This window comes from Solea solea, chromosome 13, assembly GCF_958295425.1.
Source record: "Solea solea chromosome 13, fSolSol10.1, whole genome shotgun sequence".
NCBI lineage: Eukaryota > Metazoa > Chordata > Actinopteri > Pleuronectiformes > Soleidae > Solea > Solea solea.
Window position 1 is genome coordinate 15,466,696 of NC_081146.1, and position 17,096 is coordinate 15,483,791.

Below are 17,096 nucleotides of genomic sequence, written 5' to 3' on the forward strand. Positions count from 1 at the left end.
GCACATGCAGGTTGTGATTGCTTATGTGTCTCATGATTATCGTTTACAAGTCAATCTCAAAAGGGCAGGTCATGTGACCTCTTCCTTTTGGCATTTTACTTACAAGTTCAGTTTGTTTACATTGCATTAGGTTTTAGGTTTTGACTCAGGACAGTCATGATGAAGCATAATCAGCGGCTAAGAATGAATCTATTACCGAATACTCATCTGTATTTATAGAACGCTGGACTTTGTCCTCAGGGATTACGATGCTCAGAGGAGGCTGAGCGGCACAGTGTGTGTGTGTGTGTGTGTGTGTGCCCTTTATCTATGCCTGTCATCTTCAATTGAGCACACTGCTGAAGAGGGACTGCAGAACTCACACTGCATTGTGTGCATTCATGGTATGACAGTAATCAACTCCTTATGCCAGATCTGAAGGCTTCATTTCTTTCTGAGATCTGTTCAGTATTCTGTATTTGCTCACATTTCTTTTTATTTTTTTTTAACTGCAGACATTTTGACGCGTTTTAGCAGACACAGACACAGGTGTCACTGTGACCTGTCAAAATGTCTGCCATGAAAAATATCCCATAAACGTGCTTGGTCTGAGTTGTAAAAGAGATTTTTATTCTCAGTGTGACTTCCCGGTAAAACAAACAACCATGCCAGTGAAGACTGATTGTTTGCAAATGCATGACGCGTTACCAGTGGTATCATACGGCGCTGCGGTTTTAAAGTTTGAATTTGGAGTGGAGTTTGTTTTCAAACACATCCGCCTCATGAGAAGTTCAGTACAACTCTTTTGTTTTTACAGTACCATCAAAAGGAATCACATGCATTGCAATCCAAATACCTCCAGCCATGTGCATCTCCCTTCTAACTCCATTTTTACACATTACTAATGCACCTTTAGTCAAATAAATGGTTGCATGTATGGCTTCACAGAGCAAAACACATAAATACAGATAAATTGAAGTAGAATAAACTGCACCGTGCCGATTGAAGCATACTTTATTAAAAAATAAACATTGCATGCAGGAGAAAGCCAAGCCCAGAAGGAAGCAGAAGGAAGCAGCATGAGCACCCAAATTTGACACAGTCACATGAAATAACAACAAGGTGTGGTGACGTCACACAATGCTAAACTCCATGAAGTATATCAGCACCAAATCTGTGTCAGACGATGTGCAGTTATAATATATAAAAGTCAATGAATGCACCATTCATGCAAACTGCTTTCACTTAACTCGTGGATGTCTGTTTGAACGCAGAACCATGATCCTGACTAACGGTCCTGGGTGACTCACATTTCTCTAACGTACAGTGGAATAGTGAGGCTCTTGTGATACAGCTTTAGGAAATAAAAGATCTGTGTCCAAAAGACATAAATTAATATTTTGTATAAAAAATAAAATAAAATGAATTATCTGCATTTATCTGCGTATTTAAACAATAAACACACATGTGTTTGCTAAAGAGGCCGGAGATAAATAATGTGCTTTTTTTTCTCATACATTATATAATCATCTTAGTGTTAGCGTAAATGCAGATTTAAAACATATTTTGTGCAACCCATTCATTTCTACTCCATCCCTAAAATATATATGGTTTTGCTTTACAGAATTTCAGAGACACTCAGAAGTCAATTCTCACATCCAACGTAGAATAACACATTCAATGCAAAACCTTCATAACAACGCGACACAAAAAGACTTTGACTGCACCTTCACTCCATATCACATTTTACACACAGAAGACACAGAAGTGGCGTGGACAGTAAAGACAAGTCTGCAGGGACATGTATGCATCATGACGAGGACACTGACACACGGTCACAGATAAAAGCTAAAGGGCGTGGAAAGTGCAGAGAGAAATAAATGTGATATTAGGAAACCTGCACTGTTTCCTAATGTGCACATTGTTCTTGTTTTTTTTAAATATATAACATTTTCAGCAAAAGAACGAGCACACTCGGCTGCCGACACAAACACACATGACTGCTGAAATTCCCTTTGTGACATTTTACAACCACAACATGAAAATAAGTAGTTCATCTTAACTTTAGTACACCTTTGGGTGGGAGAGGGATTTTCCCCTGTCTGTCTGTCTGTCTGTCTGTCTGTCTGTCAATCACTGGACTCCTGAAGCACATCAAGGGTCAGTTGCGTGATGTGCCGCCACGCTTCCTGGATGTGACGAGACTCTGCAGTTCGTGCGCAGACGGCAAAGCGCAGGACAAACCTGCCAGAGAGCTGACAGGGCACCAGGTGGATCTCTCTGCTCTGGTTGATCTTTTTGAGCAAGTTCTCGCTCAGTTCATTTGGGCCCTGAGAGATAAGAGCAAGGAAGAGATTAACCAAAGAGAAAGAAGTTTAAATTCAAAACTGTCAGGCCTGTTGTCACGACTACACATAAGATAATGGGATTGAAAGAAGGCTAATGTGTGTCAGTTACTTATTTTTCATGATTATATTGTGTTAAATTTGCTGACAAGAAGCTGAACATGGATGCTCACACAGATGTCATATGTGAAAATGTAAATCAGAGGCTGTTCTTATGTCATTTCAGTATGGACACAACTTTATTGAATCTGTTCCTTCTTTGGTCATGATTGCTTGCTGTGTTACAGCCATTTCTTATTTTGTATATTATTTTTTTTTATTTTACTACTACAATGGTAAAGGTATCAAATTAATCTTTAATTCTTTTATATAACTTATTATAAATGTATTTTGCATGTTTGTCATCGGCCCGGTAATGATGTGAGTTTTGTGATGTGAAGTTTTTTTTCTAATTTACATCTACCTTTGGATCACCTATTTTTTTTTTGCATTTAATGGACTTAAATTATTTTGAATGCACCACATTTTTCATCAGCCGTGGTAACCCTGGATACAAATGAACAGTGCAGGCTGTCTTCGTCTCAAAATCAGAAACTAATAAGATAAACTAATCACGCTGTCCTGCAAACATCACTGGCAAAGAAGTCACTATAATCTTCAGCCATCTCTGTTGCCTCTGACCCTCAGAATCCCTCTACATGCTGAGTTTCACATTCTCCCTTCAGGATGGAGGTTTAGTCTTCTCACATGAGCACTAACAAATCCAGATTGTCCTTTGTGCCTGCTGCTACTGGCCTTTTAAATAAATTAAAACATGCCCATAATGATTTATTCTACAGGGATCATCTGCGCCATTTTGTGTCCATGTGTATGCGTTTGTCTACGTGTGTTGTTTGTATTGATTTGTATAATTTTATCAACAGCTGTAAAAGAAATTTGCCATTCAAGACCTTATCTTAAATCTTTTGTTAGTTGACTGATGTGTATAAGACAGATGGTACAATATAGAAATACACTCAGAGACGTCAGCTCTTCTCTTCAAATAAAGTCAAACATGAGATTGTAATGTAATCTGTAATGTGCAAAGTGTAAAGTAGGTCAATTGTGAACATTCAAAGTTTTCCTAGGTTAAGGGGATTTATTTCTTTTAGTTTGCATGTCACTTTATCAGTGTCATTCACAGATGATGTTACCTTCAGCCTGAAGCAGACCAGTCCCATGATGACCTCGGCACAGATCTCAAACCTCTTGTCTGCTCGTACCAGACTCTCAAACTCTTTGGCCAGATCCACATGCTGCAAACACAAGACATCACACACTATAATGTGATTTTACCCATGCACTTTTTTTCCCCTCAGTGTTTTAAAGTGTTTCCAGGTCATTCACAATATTCACTTATTCATTTGTGAAGTGTAGAAGTTTCCTTCTGTTTGAACCTGATGCCTGGTCACATGCCAGTACAGTGTCTGCTGTAAGGATGTAATTCCTATGACGTCCAGTAGATGGCAGTGTTGTAATGTGCAGCAAAGCTGTGCAGTTTTTCTGTGGCATTTAGTCAATACCCCTCAAACGCACGCTCACACACACAAACAAACATTTTTATAAGTTCTGTACAAGACTGGCAATGTTGTGTTCAGGACCTTTATGATTATACTCGCATACTTAACATTTTGGACTTTCTTAAAAACTGTAAAGAATTCCATTATGCGAGTGTAGATGTCCTGAACACAACCCAGTCACTCTTGTCCAGAACTCATGGAAAATATTGTTGTTATAACAAATCAAATTTGGGGTGTTTTGGGGTGTCAATGTAGGATTTTTAATTTGAAATTTCTCAGAAACTCTACAGTATAGTATTTTAAATTGTTTTTTATCAGTAATTCGATCTGGTTTGATTCCATTTTTATTTTTTTTTACCATGTCCACTTTGAGTTGCATCCTTTAAGTCTGTGTCCTGCAAAGCTGTAATTGTGTCTTGAAAGGTGCTATATAAATAAAGTTTAACTATATATATACTATACATAGTTTTGTGTGACCAAAAGCTTCCCCAAGATCATAATTTATTACTTTAAAGTTCACTGAGTCCTATAAAGAGTGGTGAAACTAAACGTACATCATCCAATTACAATTATTACAACTATCAACCTACCTCAACTACCTCAAATCCACTTTTTCTCAAAGTAACTGTGTCCTCAATGATTAACAGCTAGATTGCTAATAATGGCCTCTGTCTTTATTGCTATAATGTATGTCATTATAAAGGGTCTTAAATTGCTTTTCATACAAGGAAAGACATATTGTTGAAGTTTCACAACCCAATAAGAAAAATCGATGTATTGTAGAATAGTGAGTCATAGAGTTATGGCTGCAGGGATCAATGCTGCTTCTGCCGCTTCATTTAAAGTGGGGAATAAAGGCGAAACAAGCTGATTTGATTGACAGTGCAGACTGGAGGGAGGAAGAGGAAGATGAGGGGGAGAGACAGGCATGAAGGGTTGAAGCAACAAGGAGAAAGGGCAATGGTACAGGCGATGGGTGAGGGCGGAGGAGGAGGAGGAGGAGAAAATGTCACTATAGCAAGGAGATACATGCCAGACATATGTGAGTGACAGAATATGCTGATAAAGAGAGAGATGAGGAAAGAGGACCACTAAAGGGACTTTAGAGAGGAAGAGGAGGATTAGAAGCAGTGAGACAACTGGGCTGACATTTACTATAAAGATCAGTCATATAGAATTAGAAGTGACTGGGTTAAAATAAAGGAAAGAGGGAGGATGAGAGAGAGATGAATGGATAAAAGGGAATTGTGACGCCACACCAGCTCACTGCTCAGTTACCGTATTACAAAGTAAATGAATCAGGCTCTGGTTTAGGTTAATGATTCAATAGGATAACCACACTGATACTGATAATACCAACATGTATGTAGCACTTTATGTATGTTTTGTGGATTAAAACCATTCAAACCGTCATTGGTTCACTGCAGTTTCAGACTCTATACAGTAGGTTTTGTATCATAGGAAAAAAAAAACACAAGCTCATGTTAACAAGGTTAAAAACTATTTTCATTGCAGGTAGTCTGTAATTATGTATGTTTGAACTGAAGTTATGTTTTTATGCTTAGGGACCACAAACACATCTCAACATCAATGTCGGTAAGATAATCTGTGACACCAAACATTCACTGTATTTGTGGATGAGAGTGGATGATGTGGACTGTTCTGTGCCGAGCGCTTACATTGCGTATATGTGACTGCAGGCCTTTGACTCCATACAGACGGAAGACAAACCACATCTTTAGTGAGCGAAATCTCCTTCCCAGTGGAATCTGCCAATGCTGCCAGCACAGATGAGAACACAATAGCACACACCTGAAGAGACCTGCATAAAAAGTGATGCTGATTGACTGTAGAAACCAAATGACTGATTATTTAGCTTACCCTGTAATCTGTGACTAAGCCTGTTCAAAGAAAAAAAAGCACATCATCAGACATGGACATTATAAGTACATTTTCCCACAATCTTTTAGGGTTAGTTTTGCCTTCTGTGTTACCCAATATGTGTATTCACAATCAATCACAGTTAGAGTGTACCAACATTAGATCCTAATAAAATATACCACAGTGTAGAAGCATGAAAACCTCCCCGATGTAAAATTAAATCCTCTCTGTGCTGGCACTTCCAAAAAATGTGTCTGCTATCAGCTCAGTTGCAGAATACTTTGTCCAGGTGTGGAAATCACTGAGCCCACTGTCTGTATCTCACTGATCACAGCCCACACACACTCACACACTCACACTGTTGGCTTCAGACAGCTCATCTCTACAGAATGGAGGCCTGTGTTAGCGGGTGCTAATAACCACTAATTAGATTGAAGCATCCAGATTGAGAGAAGTCTTTTGTAAACTGCCTCATGGTGGAAGGAGGTACAGTTGTCTGTACATCAAATTATAGTGCACATCTAAGCCCATCTGGAGGCTGGGAGAAAGTGCATTAGCAAACTCACACACACACACACACACACACACACACACACACACACACACACACACACTAAATCATATCACGACTGAGAAATGTGGATTTATTATTCAGCAAGGCTGTTTTTGCACATTTTAATCTCAATCTGGGGTGGAGACTGCATCGACTTCCATTCATTTGGACAGCCTAATCCAAAACCTGAACCCTTACCTTAACTTAACAGGAAAAGGGGGCCACAAAATTGTGGTTCTGCCTTATTAGTTGAGTACTACTGGTCCTATAGAGGTAACAAAAACAAAACACACACACACACACACACACACACACACACACACACACTAATGACTATATCAATTAAATTAGGTCACAAATGCTGTAAATCAGCTTAACTTCAGGTAGGGGAGGATTATGAATTTATACTGACATCACACAAGCCGCACACAGGCAGAGAGAGAGGGAGAGAGAGTCCTTGTTAAGTGTCTTATAGACAGACAAGTCTTAAAGGGATCGCTGGGGTTGTATGGGAGGTAAACTTATTTTAAAGATAGTATAGCCTTAGGCAGGTGTATATTTTATCAGTGGAGCCTTTTGTGAAATGGATGAAATTTGTTTTGATGTTTTCATCAGCTGGACAGATGCACTATAGAACACACACACACACACACACACTCCTGTCTGTTTTTCACATGTCCATCGTATCACACTGGTGCAGCGCTTCAATTATTGTTGAATCAGGAAAATGAGTGAACGAGGTCACAACCGTTTCATCGTTGTCATTCATTCAGCAGAGCTTAGGTTCATCCCAGCTGAGCTGTGCGCACGGATTCAAATAACGTGAGTGAACAGACTCTACCTGACTCCTGGTTTTCATGTTTCAGGTAGAGTGGATCCACCTTGAAAGCTCCAATAAGGTCTGCTCTGTCCTTCACCCTGTTGACAAGCAGACGAACACATCATATATTATTTAATTATATATTTTATTTATGTAGAAACAAAACAAAACATAAAATGTACAAATTCCAAAAGATGTCTTTTTTCTTCTTCATTAAACATGATCACGATGAATTAACTGAGACGAAATAAAACCTCACCAATGTGAAAATGCCAGTCATTAGTCATTCATGACTAAAGCGGGAGATTAAATGTCTCTCTAGTGACAATGTCAAAGACAGGAAGTTCAGGAATATATATCCAAGTGACGACTGGTTGTGTATCTATATGATGACAGAAAGAACCAGACGTTTTTTTTATAAAAACCCTCAAACCTTAACGCCATGTCAGTGTCTGAAACACTTCCGTTTCCACCGTGTGGACAGTGCGTCTGTTCGTGTGCTGACAGAAGTGGCAGGTGGAAGGCGTAGTGCTATATTTACCTATAATGAATGAATATTGTAGAAGGATACCTGTCATGGCAATAACTACCCATTGTTACCTCCACTCAAGGGTAAATTGATTTATATAAGACAAATGACAAACACAATATGTATATGATTAAGATGCTACACGCTGAAAATAGCAGGTGGAACTCTTTTGTTTAACAGGTCTTTGTGGAACCTGCAGCATATTGTCATTGACCCTGTACATATTGTTGGAAAGTGTGAGCAACGGTCACAAAGGAGCTGTAAAACTTTATATACGTTTTATAACTCACCACATTGTAGAGCAGTCAAAGTTGACTAAAAGCCATTTGTGAGGGTTGAAGTCAAATGAGTTTGCAAACTATAAAAGGGAAAAAAAAGAAAATTCTATCACTATGGCATCATAGTATGATATTACTTGATTTCACCTAATAATATTATCTTTAAACTATATTTAAAATAGTTATATAACACCATAAACACAGTATCAAACATTAAAATATAGTATATACAGCAAAAAGACAATAAAATCCATGCAACAATTAAAAACTGTTATAAAACACTATCACTGAGATAAAGCCTATTTTTATAGAAATACATCTAATATTGTCATTTGACCTTTCACATTTTTAAGATGTATTTACCATTACTGACATAGTGCCAACCTTTAATCAGCAGCTTTATCTGGACTGAAGCCGCCACAGTTTATTTGAAATGCAAAAGAGGAGCGCTGTGGCAACGCCTCACAGAGCACACGGGAAATGTTCCTTTCCTGGCAGCGTTATTTCAAAAAGAAACAAACCCTTTTCCATATCTGTTGATCTTTTTGTTGCCTATCTTTTGTAATATCCTTTTCCTCTTTCTCCACAAATGTAATAAGACAGCACAGAGAGACAATGTGAGGCAGACTCCCGGCTGACAGTTGCCATGCTGACTGATTTAAAAGAGGGCTGATTGCCTGCTCGTCCATCACTCATAACCTAGCAACCAACCCTCAAGCAAGGCGGTCCTCTCATCCAAAAAGACTGGTTTCCTTCTTCACGTCCTCGTCAAAAACATTTGCATTGTCAAGGCAAGAGTTGGAATTAAGTACGAGACTGAGCATATTGTACGTAATATTATGGTTTGAAATAAGTTTGCAAACTTCTCATTTCTTGAGTAAATGCAAAATGGCAAGTGAATTAGAAAACAAATGTGTTCCTGTACAAAGAGATAATGGTTACTTTTACAGTTGTTTTCTCTGTGTCGCCATAGACACTGTTGTTCACTGACACTGTGTGTCCAATAAACAGTGATATATAAAGGTCTAACGCTGCCTCAGGAAATGACTTTGTGCTTATCTCTGCGTCTCTGCACAGCGTCAGGAGCGCCAGCTGCCTCAGTAGCCTCAAAAGGCAGATTGATGCTGCTGCGTCTCCGGCTGATTGTTCAGCCTATTACTCACTCTCGCATGCTTCCTCCTTGACATTAACGTTATGCCATTTTCAAACAGAAATAAAGCAGCTGAGGGTTTTCTTGCGTAGCTATTATGGGAGATATTGTACAGGCAATTGCCCACATATGCTTGTCCTTCAGAACCAACTGTGTTTCTGCAAGTGGTTGCTCAATTTCAGTATCCGTCCACACGGAAACTCCACTAAATCCATTCTACACATTACATTCTAGGATGTTCAAAGTCAAAATTACACTGTGTCATTTTTTCTTTTAAAGCAATTTGATAATTGAAATTTGACCGAGAAGCAAAAACGTATTATTAGTAGCAGTAGAAGCATTATATATAATATTTTACGCACCTCAATGCCATTCAACAAATGCCTAAATTCCGGACAGATAAATGCACTCCCAGCATATGCTGCGTCAACATGCATCCAGATATTTTCCTCATTACCTGGAACAAATAGGAACCAGAGAGAACGTTAATTATGTGTGAAAGACTCCGTTTAACAGCCTGTGGAAGGAAATTGAAATTATATAAATGATAGGGTTGCACTGTCCAACCTTCCTGTTGCATAAAATAGCAAAGTGACTCACATATGGGCCCCAGTTCAGTGATGTGATCAAAAGCGCACGATGGAGTGGTTCCAAGAGTCGCACAAAACTGGAAGACAAGCACACACCTCATTAGAGGTTTGTTACCACAGCCAAAACAAGTGGATTTCTTTTTTTTTTTACATTTGCATTTTACATTGTTTATATTTCTATATAAAAAAACACAACACACACACACAGACAGACAGATGACTCAGAGCTGCCAGAATATTGCAGCCTCCTGAATATCATACACTGATAATCATCCGTGCGTCCAGTTGACGAGGACTATTGAACTTAACCAAATAGACGTATTATGTTATCCTTCAGCAGAGACCTCGGGGTGTGTGGAGCAGCTCAGTGGGAGGTTGTGCAACTGGTTTTCAGTGTAAGCAATTCAATTACTGACTGGTGTAATTCAATGAGATGACGCTGTGTGTGTGTGTGTGTGTGTGTGTGTGTTGCGAGGGCAAGATAGACAGATGCAGATTTTTGTATTTCCTCACATAGAAAGGGATGAGTCCAGCTGCTTTGTCCTCCTCCATCATCTTCTTAAGCATGTCCTTTCTGACAGCATAGGTGTCATCTGTAGGAACCTTCCTGATCATCACTCCTCCAATCAGAGCTGCACGCTCAACCGAAGAATGAGCCTTCGGAGGTGTGGTGAAATCATTTGTTAAACAATTAGTCGAGATTGGTTTTTATGTTTTTAAATACACAGTGATTAAATGTGAGCATTGAGAGATTCAAACGCTCTTATACTTCTGACCTGTGCTTTTCAGTGATCTTCAGAGCAATAAAGAACTGGTCTTTGTGTAAAGGTCTTTGTGGCCCTCGGGCATCTCTCTAACTCAATCACAAAAGCAGCCTGGTATTAAACCTGATCACAGCGAGATGCTGCCTGACTAAGCCTCTCACTGTCTCACTCGATCGCTGAACAAAATCCAGGTAAGCTTTAATGATGTGAGTTCACATGAACTGTTCTCCAGTGGGAACATTGACAGGCAACAGCAGGAAATTCACAACTGTACACTTGTGATCCCCAACAAAAGCACAACAATAATAATTAATATTAAGAGCTATCATATCAGTGCATAGGAAACAAACACATACAGAAGTTTTTAGAAACAAGGTACAGAGCAGGAATTGGAGTCTAGCTGAGGACAGTACCCGAGAGCACCAAAGCCCTTTAAACGTGGCTCTTAAATGCCACAATGCATTTCCAGTTAATCTTATGACATTGTTTTGCACATGCAGCAGAAAGTTCAAGTTCAAGTTTTTAGCAGGAGTCAGAACAGATCAGTGACTGATCATAGCCTTTTAAAAGATCGTTTACTTATTGTCTCTGGTGTGACGAATGAGACCGAAGTTAAAAAAGGTCAAAGACTAGCACTAAAATAAATGGAAACCGTGCAGTGCTGAGCCAGAGACCGCACTCAAAAAAAGACTTGAAATAGGTTTTTGTGTTTACCTGCTCAGAGGTGTACGCCACCAGTTTGGAGAAGATTTCACCCTCTGCAAGTTGGGGGTTGGAGGCCTGAACCCTTCGAATTGTTTTACATCGAGCAGCGAGCAAGGACATAAGAGTAGCCTCGCTGGCTGTGCCCTGTTGGAGAAACAGAGGAACTGTATTATGTACTGATAGATACACCTATCTGACATTACAGTACAACACAGACTTATAACTCAGTTAAAGAGGCGACGCATAGCATCTCATCTAAAGTGTATTTGGAAACTAATTCTGGTGCATAAGGTTTATTCTGGTGTTTCTAAAAAAAACAGCTCTTTTTTTCAAAGAGCTGATGATTCATCAGAGGACAAACATCAGTAAACATCACTGCGTTATTGTAAACTGCGCGCCGGAACAGGATTCAGGACCTGCCACAATGGGACCGGAACCTACTGAAGCGGATCAGGTGCTTCTTATGTTACCAGTGACTCACACACTAGTAGCATGGCAGGAAATGATACTGCAGTGGGAAAAGCTAACAAATTATAAATCATCACCTGCTTTGTTTGTGGACTAACCAATATTGAGTCTATCAACATGCATAGATTTCCTAACGTGACAGCTTCACTGTGAACCTGATAAAGAAAGTCCTCCGTTTGAGTGAATGACGCGACATTTAGAAGCTGCATGGTGAGTCATCGTTCAGCCACACCGATCCAGAGAAAATGATTTGAGAACACGTTTCCTCGCTCCACAGACAACATACAAATCATTCAGTCAATAGGCACAAATTGTCCAAAACACAAGCCGGCTAATATGGACGTCAAAACCAATGCTGAAGCCAAGTAAGATTAAGCTCAACCTTTTAGAGGTTGAGACTCCACACAGGATGGATCAATCCTCCTGCTGTGCATCACATCCTTGTGATTATCATTCTGTGGAATTGGAAAGGTTGTAAAGGATAAGAAGACGTCAAATGTGCCCAAGTGTACTTTCTGTCAAAGAAAAGGCCAGGACGTACCCAACTGTGCTGACGGAATTTATGGATGAAATAGATGTAAAGCATAATGTATGCATTATATGATATGTGTTATGTGTGATATGTTATATCTGAGCAAAGAAATTGACTCATTTCTAGGTTTCATCTCATTTGTGTGTGAATTAAAAGTGAGTATTACAACAATTTTCTTTCAAACCCAATACTTATTATATATATTTATTTAATTTACTGCAGATGAGTGAGTGTGTGATTTACTGCTCCCTAGAAGCTGAGGAAATCTGCACACCTTGTAGAATAAATTGTCGAATGCTTTTTAAAGGGTAAACTTTCTAAAATAAAAACGCCAAGTTTGTCTAACGTATCAACTGTTAATTACACAAATCACTTTCATGTGTTGTGCACAGGTGTGCATGTAGATATAATAAAGCACTGTAGTGATTTTGCCTCAGCGATACACCATAAAACCTAGGTGTTGTACGCGTCATCTGTCCCCACAGTCTAATGTCATACAAAGGGGGTAAAAGGGAAATATGAGGTCACTGTAAGGTCTTTTTAGAAACCACCCCACTTCTCCTTTGTGTGGGTGTAAGGTTTATAATAATAGGCTGGCAATGTGCTGTCACAACACTCATTAGCCCCGCTGCAGTGAAAAGAGCCACATTTGTTGCCATAGTGAGCTGGTAAGCTGCACTTAAAAAGCAGAGGGGGCAAGACAGACACAAAAACACTTTGAACCAGATGAATGCGCGCACACACACACACACATACACGCACGCACACACACTTTCACGCACGCACAGGTGGTCACAATACAAGAGGTATAAAATGATGATAGATAGATAGATACATAGATAGATAGATAGATAGATAGATAGATAGATAGATAGATAGATAGATAGATAGATTGAAGACGCTAATGAATTGTTTTTTTATGGCAAATCATTTTCCATCAGCAGCATCACTGTCATCACTGTCTGCCTGTGGATGACACACTAAAAGGCAATTTCCTGCCAATGTTCAGTTGGTGTGAATCAGGCACACGAAGAGACAATAAATCAATATCGCACAAATTGCAGATAAATATGGTTTCGGGAGCACTGGGTTGTGAATGTGTTTGTTTTTCCTCCAACTGACAGGTGTGTTACGGAAAGTATGGATAGAGGGAAAGAAGCATATAAAGTCACAGTTATAAATGAATAACACTTACTTGAATGACACCTCCGCCGTGACCATGAGTCCCGGCTAAAAAACAGTCAGGCAGTTGCAGCATCTTCCCCAGCCAGTCTAACATCACTGTCTCTAGCTCTGTGCAGGCCGGACTGGCAGCCTGGGACACAGCCAAAACACACATGTGTTCCCATGTTTTCATTATGCAGAACTATAAACTAAAGATATGGATAGAACTGATATCAGCGACTTACCCAGGAGAATCCAATACAGCCGAGGGCTCCACAAAGCATGTCGGCCAAAATAGAAGGTAAAGAGGAACTAGCTGGGAAGTAGGCAAAAAAGTACGGGCTCTGCCAGTGTGTCACCTGTAGACAGACACAAATATTTACATCATTTAAGATTTAATTTAATTTATTTTTATTATGGAGGTACTAGAGAGACAATGCTGCTCCCACCTTGCACATTAGAATGGAATGGCAACCTTTACTGATCAATGAATGAAAGAAAAAGTGGAAATGTACAAACACAATTTTCACATTAATTAACTAATTTCACAATATATCTGTTTCATTCAGTCTATTATTACACACAGAAAAATAAAAAATAAATGATATTAGTGAAACAAATGGGCTTCAGTCCTTTCTGGAAAAGTCAATACTAAAGGATAAGCAAGAGAGAAAGCTGTGTCTACTGCCTGATTGCTGTAATTAGTTCAGCCAATAATTTCTCCCATTTATGTATAAAGATTGATTTCTCAATAAAAAGCTCTTTATTCTTTTCCCAAAAATAACTGAAAAGACAAATGTGAATGACGCTGTCAGACGATCGTCAGCTCACCCCCGGCATGATGACCCTCTCCACATCTTTTATAATGTCCTCATAAGTCTCTGGATCCACCGGAGCCTCAGTGGGGATCAAGGAGTGAAGATATCCTGGTTCCACATCTGGGAAGACCGGTCGCTTCTCTATGCTGTCCAGGTAGTCGGCCACATAGTCAACCATCTCCCTTCCTCTACGCCGAAACTCTTCAGTATCCATGCTGCAACTTCACAGAAACCCAGAGAGCCACTGTTACGGCTCTAATGCTTATTAATAATCCACTTTACACAGAACAACTATTGCACAAGCTCAGTTGTAACACACCACACGGCAGTACTATCACACAATCCCTGCGTTTGAAAGTTTGACATATTATGGTTGAGTTTACAGCGGGGGACTTTGTATTGTTTGCCAAAGGGCAAGACCTTGTCTTCTGATCTTATATGACTGTATTGCTGTTGGTAAAAATGATATTGCCATAATAATAATAATAGTAGTCTTTCATCACCCTGTCATATCTGCTGCTATTTCAGCCAATTAAAGGCGAACAGTAAATAAGGTCCCGAATAACCTATTGCAGCACTCTGCATTTCAACTGCACACAAAATCTGACTGCGTAGAACACATTGTGCAACGTTTTCCAGCGCAAACCAGCTTTATTTGCAGTTAATGTTACTGCAGAGTTAACCAGGTTATAGTATAAATGACTTTTCTAGAAATACAAACAAACACAAGCGTGTTATTGCACACTCTAAAACCAGGTGTACCTATGTAGACAGGTCTTTTTAATAACTAGAGTGACACACTGGTTTATTATTTCAGGAAGGCTAAGTTCACCATTCATCAAATAAGTATCCACTGCAGCTTGATAACAGCAAAACAAATAATCTCTCATTCTCTGAACCTTGTCCCTTGTTCTTACATGAGTGTCTAATCATGCAACAAGTGCTTCGCCATGCGTGTTGCTCTCCCTTCTTATCCTTCTCCTCATCTCAAATAGGATTAGGAATACTACTCGTATGAGTGTGTGAGTGTGTGTGTGTGTGTGTGTGTGTGTGTGTGTGTGTGTTCAAACTCACATTTTCAGGTGCGAGCTTCAGCTGCTTGGACGGTGGAACCTCTTCTGTTCTTTAAAAATCACAGGCAGGCAGACGGACGGACGGACAGACACGTGTTGAGTGTGTTTGTGTGTAAAAGCAGCACAGGAGGCGTTTGCCCCTTTTATCTTGCCACAAACAACCCCCCTCCCCACCAGCCCTGACCAGGCCAGCCAATGGGAACTGGGCTCACTGCTATAGCACTGCACAATAATATCCAAAATGTTTTATTAGATGTTAGACGTTTCCAACAAATGGATATAATGCATTTGAATTCTTTTTCAGTGTCTGCATAAGATGAGATAAAAAATAAGCAGAAAGAAAATCAGCTCTGTTATACTGAAGTAGTTGTTTATTTCTTGCAAGTTTAATATTCAACATGTGTACTCCTGACTCTTGTCTTTCTGAAGTTGTGACTATTGTGTCTCCTAATATTGTCAGACAAGCAACAGGAGTGAAATATACAAAGACTGTCAGCTGAAACTGAAAAGAAATTCTGCCAAATCAATACACCAGTGAGGAAGGACGTGAGTGTGAGTGACTTCATTAAAACACCTCGTTTATTCCGTCAAAGCAAAATTTCAGTAAATCCCTCCAGGAACCGTTAGAAACAACACTGTCTTGGACTCCCAAATGGACTAAGTCGAATTTAGTGGTCTCCTGTGTCTTTACAGCAGCAACATTATATATGACATATCACATGAGCTTCATATTAAACATGCTGAGTCCTCTAGTACAGAGTTTTAGGTGTGTGTCCATTTTCAAGTCAACAGGACATGGTGTGGCAGGACCAGACTTTTAGATTGTCCACTTTTTTTGAATGCTACTTACAAGCGCCACCGTCAGATTGTAACTGACGCTCTATCCCACCATATTTGTTTTGTTGTCCATTTTTATCGTCATTACCTCTAATTTGAAGACAGCAGATATTGATTAATTGACCACATCCGTGTTTATCAATCAATATGCATCCTTCAATAGAACATGATGTTGTGAATTATATTCCCATTAAGAGGAAAATTTACCAACACTTGGTATGGTTTGGATATTCTTTCACGGAACTTCATAGAATAATAGTAATAATAACAAAAAACACCACTTGAGAATAAAATATGGCCCCTCTTACCTGATGAGATAAACTGTCTCATTCTTTGCACTGAAGAGACACATCTGCAATATCTTTAAAATAGATCTTTAAGCAAACTAACGTTGTTTTTGTTTGTGTGTGTGTGTGTGTGTGAGAAGCTTTGCAAATGTTGCTCCAGAGAGCGAAGCTTTGGACCGGCGTTAATCTTTTTTTCTTTGCTCGCAACAAAACTTTAAGCCTTGAATTCTCGCTGCTTTTTGCATGACTGATAATCCAAAGGGTGTGACACTTAGACATGGTGTCAAAGGGTCAGCTCTCACTCAGTATGACCAGTGTTTTCACAAATCATCCGGAATGGAAATGTTTGGATCCTTTACACTTTCCTACAATACATATAATTAATAGTTCTAGTTTATGGACAGAACACCTTGTGATATCAATTATTTAAGATACAGGGCATACAAGTGTGGACCTTTGTTTTCTTCCTTGTCTTGATATGGATCTGTCAAGTTATATAGGGCTGCACAGGTAAAGTTAAGAAAGAAAGAAAGAAAGCAAGTGGAAAATGTGTTTTCTAATTTCAAATGCACAAATATGCATATAAACTTGCTTATATGGATCAGTGAAAACGTGGCTTTGCTTAATAAATACTGTAAACCACTGTGTCATGTACTTCCTGTGCCTGTCATTGTTTCTTACATATAAGGACATTAACCAGATTTCAGTTGCATCAGTATGTGAAAAAAAAAAATCTAACTGTAGTTTTTTTTTTCCTGCACTAA

The 17,096-nt window shown here is 39.2% G+C and overlaps 1 protein-coding gene across 2 annotated transcripts; it reads right to left on the reverse strand.

Moving 5' to 3' along the window:
• Positions 1–1,291: 1,291 nt before the first annotated feature.
• ddc (dopa decarboxylase) lies at positions 1,292–15,319 on the reverse strand. Of its 2 annotated transcripts, none has more exons than XM_058646780.1 (14): positions 15,210–15,319; positions 14,149–14,350; positions 13,563–13,676; positions 13,349–13,468; positions 11,163–11,297; positions 10,198–10,341; positions 9,695–9,761; positions 9,457–9,551; positions 7,957–8,024; positions 7,159–7,235; positions 5,765–5,784; positions 5,563–5,661; positions 3,518–3,619; positions 1,292–2,309 (listed from the first exon to the last, which is right to left on the reverse strand). In XM_058646780.1, exons 2-14 carry the CDS (start codon positions 14,347–14,349, stop codon positions 2,109–2,111), a joined length of 1,443 nt encoding a protein of 480 aa, XP_058502763.1. In that variant the 5' UTR covers position 14,350; positions 15,210–15,319; the 3' UTR covers positions 1,292–2,108. The 2 variants fall into 2 exon arrangements, with proteins under 2 accessions (XP_058502763.1, XP_058502762.1); XM_058646779.1 differs by having other exon boundaries at positions 14,149–14,356.
• Positions 15,320–17,096: the final 1,777 nt, after the last annotated feature.

What these genes read in the sequence shown, in the direction of transcription:
- ddc (XM_058646780.1), bottom strand. Translation starts at nt 14,349, where the DNA reads ATGGATACTGAAGAGTTTCGGCGTAGAGGAAGGGAGATGGTTGACTAT. An exon ending in ACGGCGGAGGTGTCATTCAA is followed by an intron (nt 11,298 to 13,348) that starts GTAAGTGTTATT and finishes TTTCTCCAACAG; the next exon opens with GGCACAGCCAGCGAGGCTAC. An exon ending in TTTGACTGCTCTACAATGTG is followed by an intron (nt 7,236 to 7,956) that starts GTGAGTTATAAA and finishes GCTTGTCAACAG; the next exon opens with GGTGAAGGACAGAGCAGACC.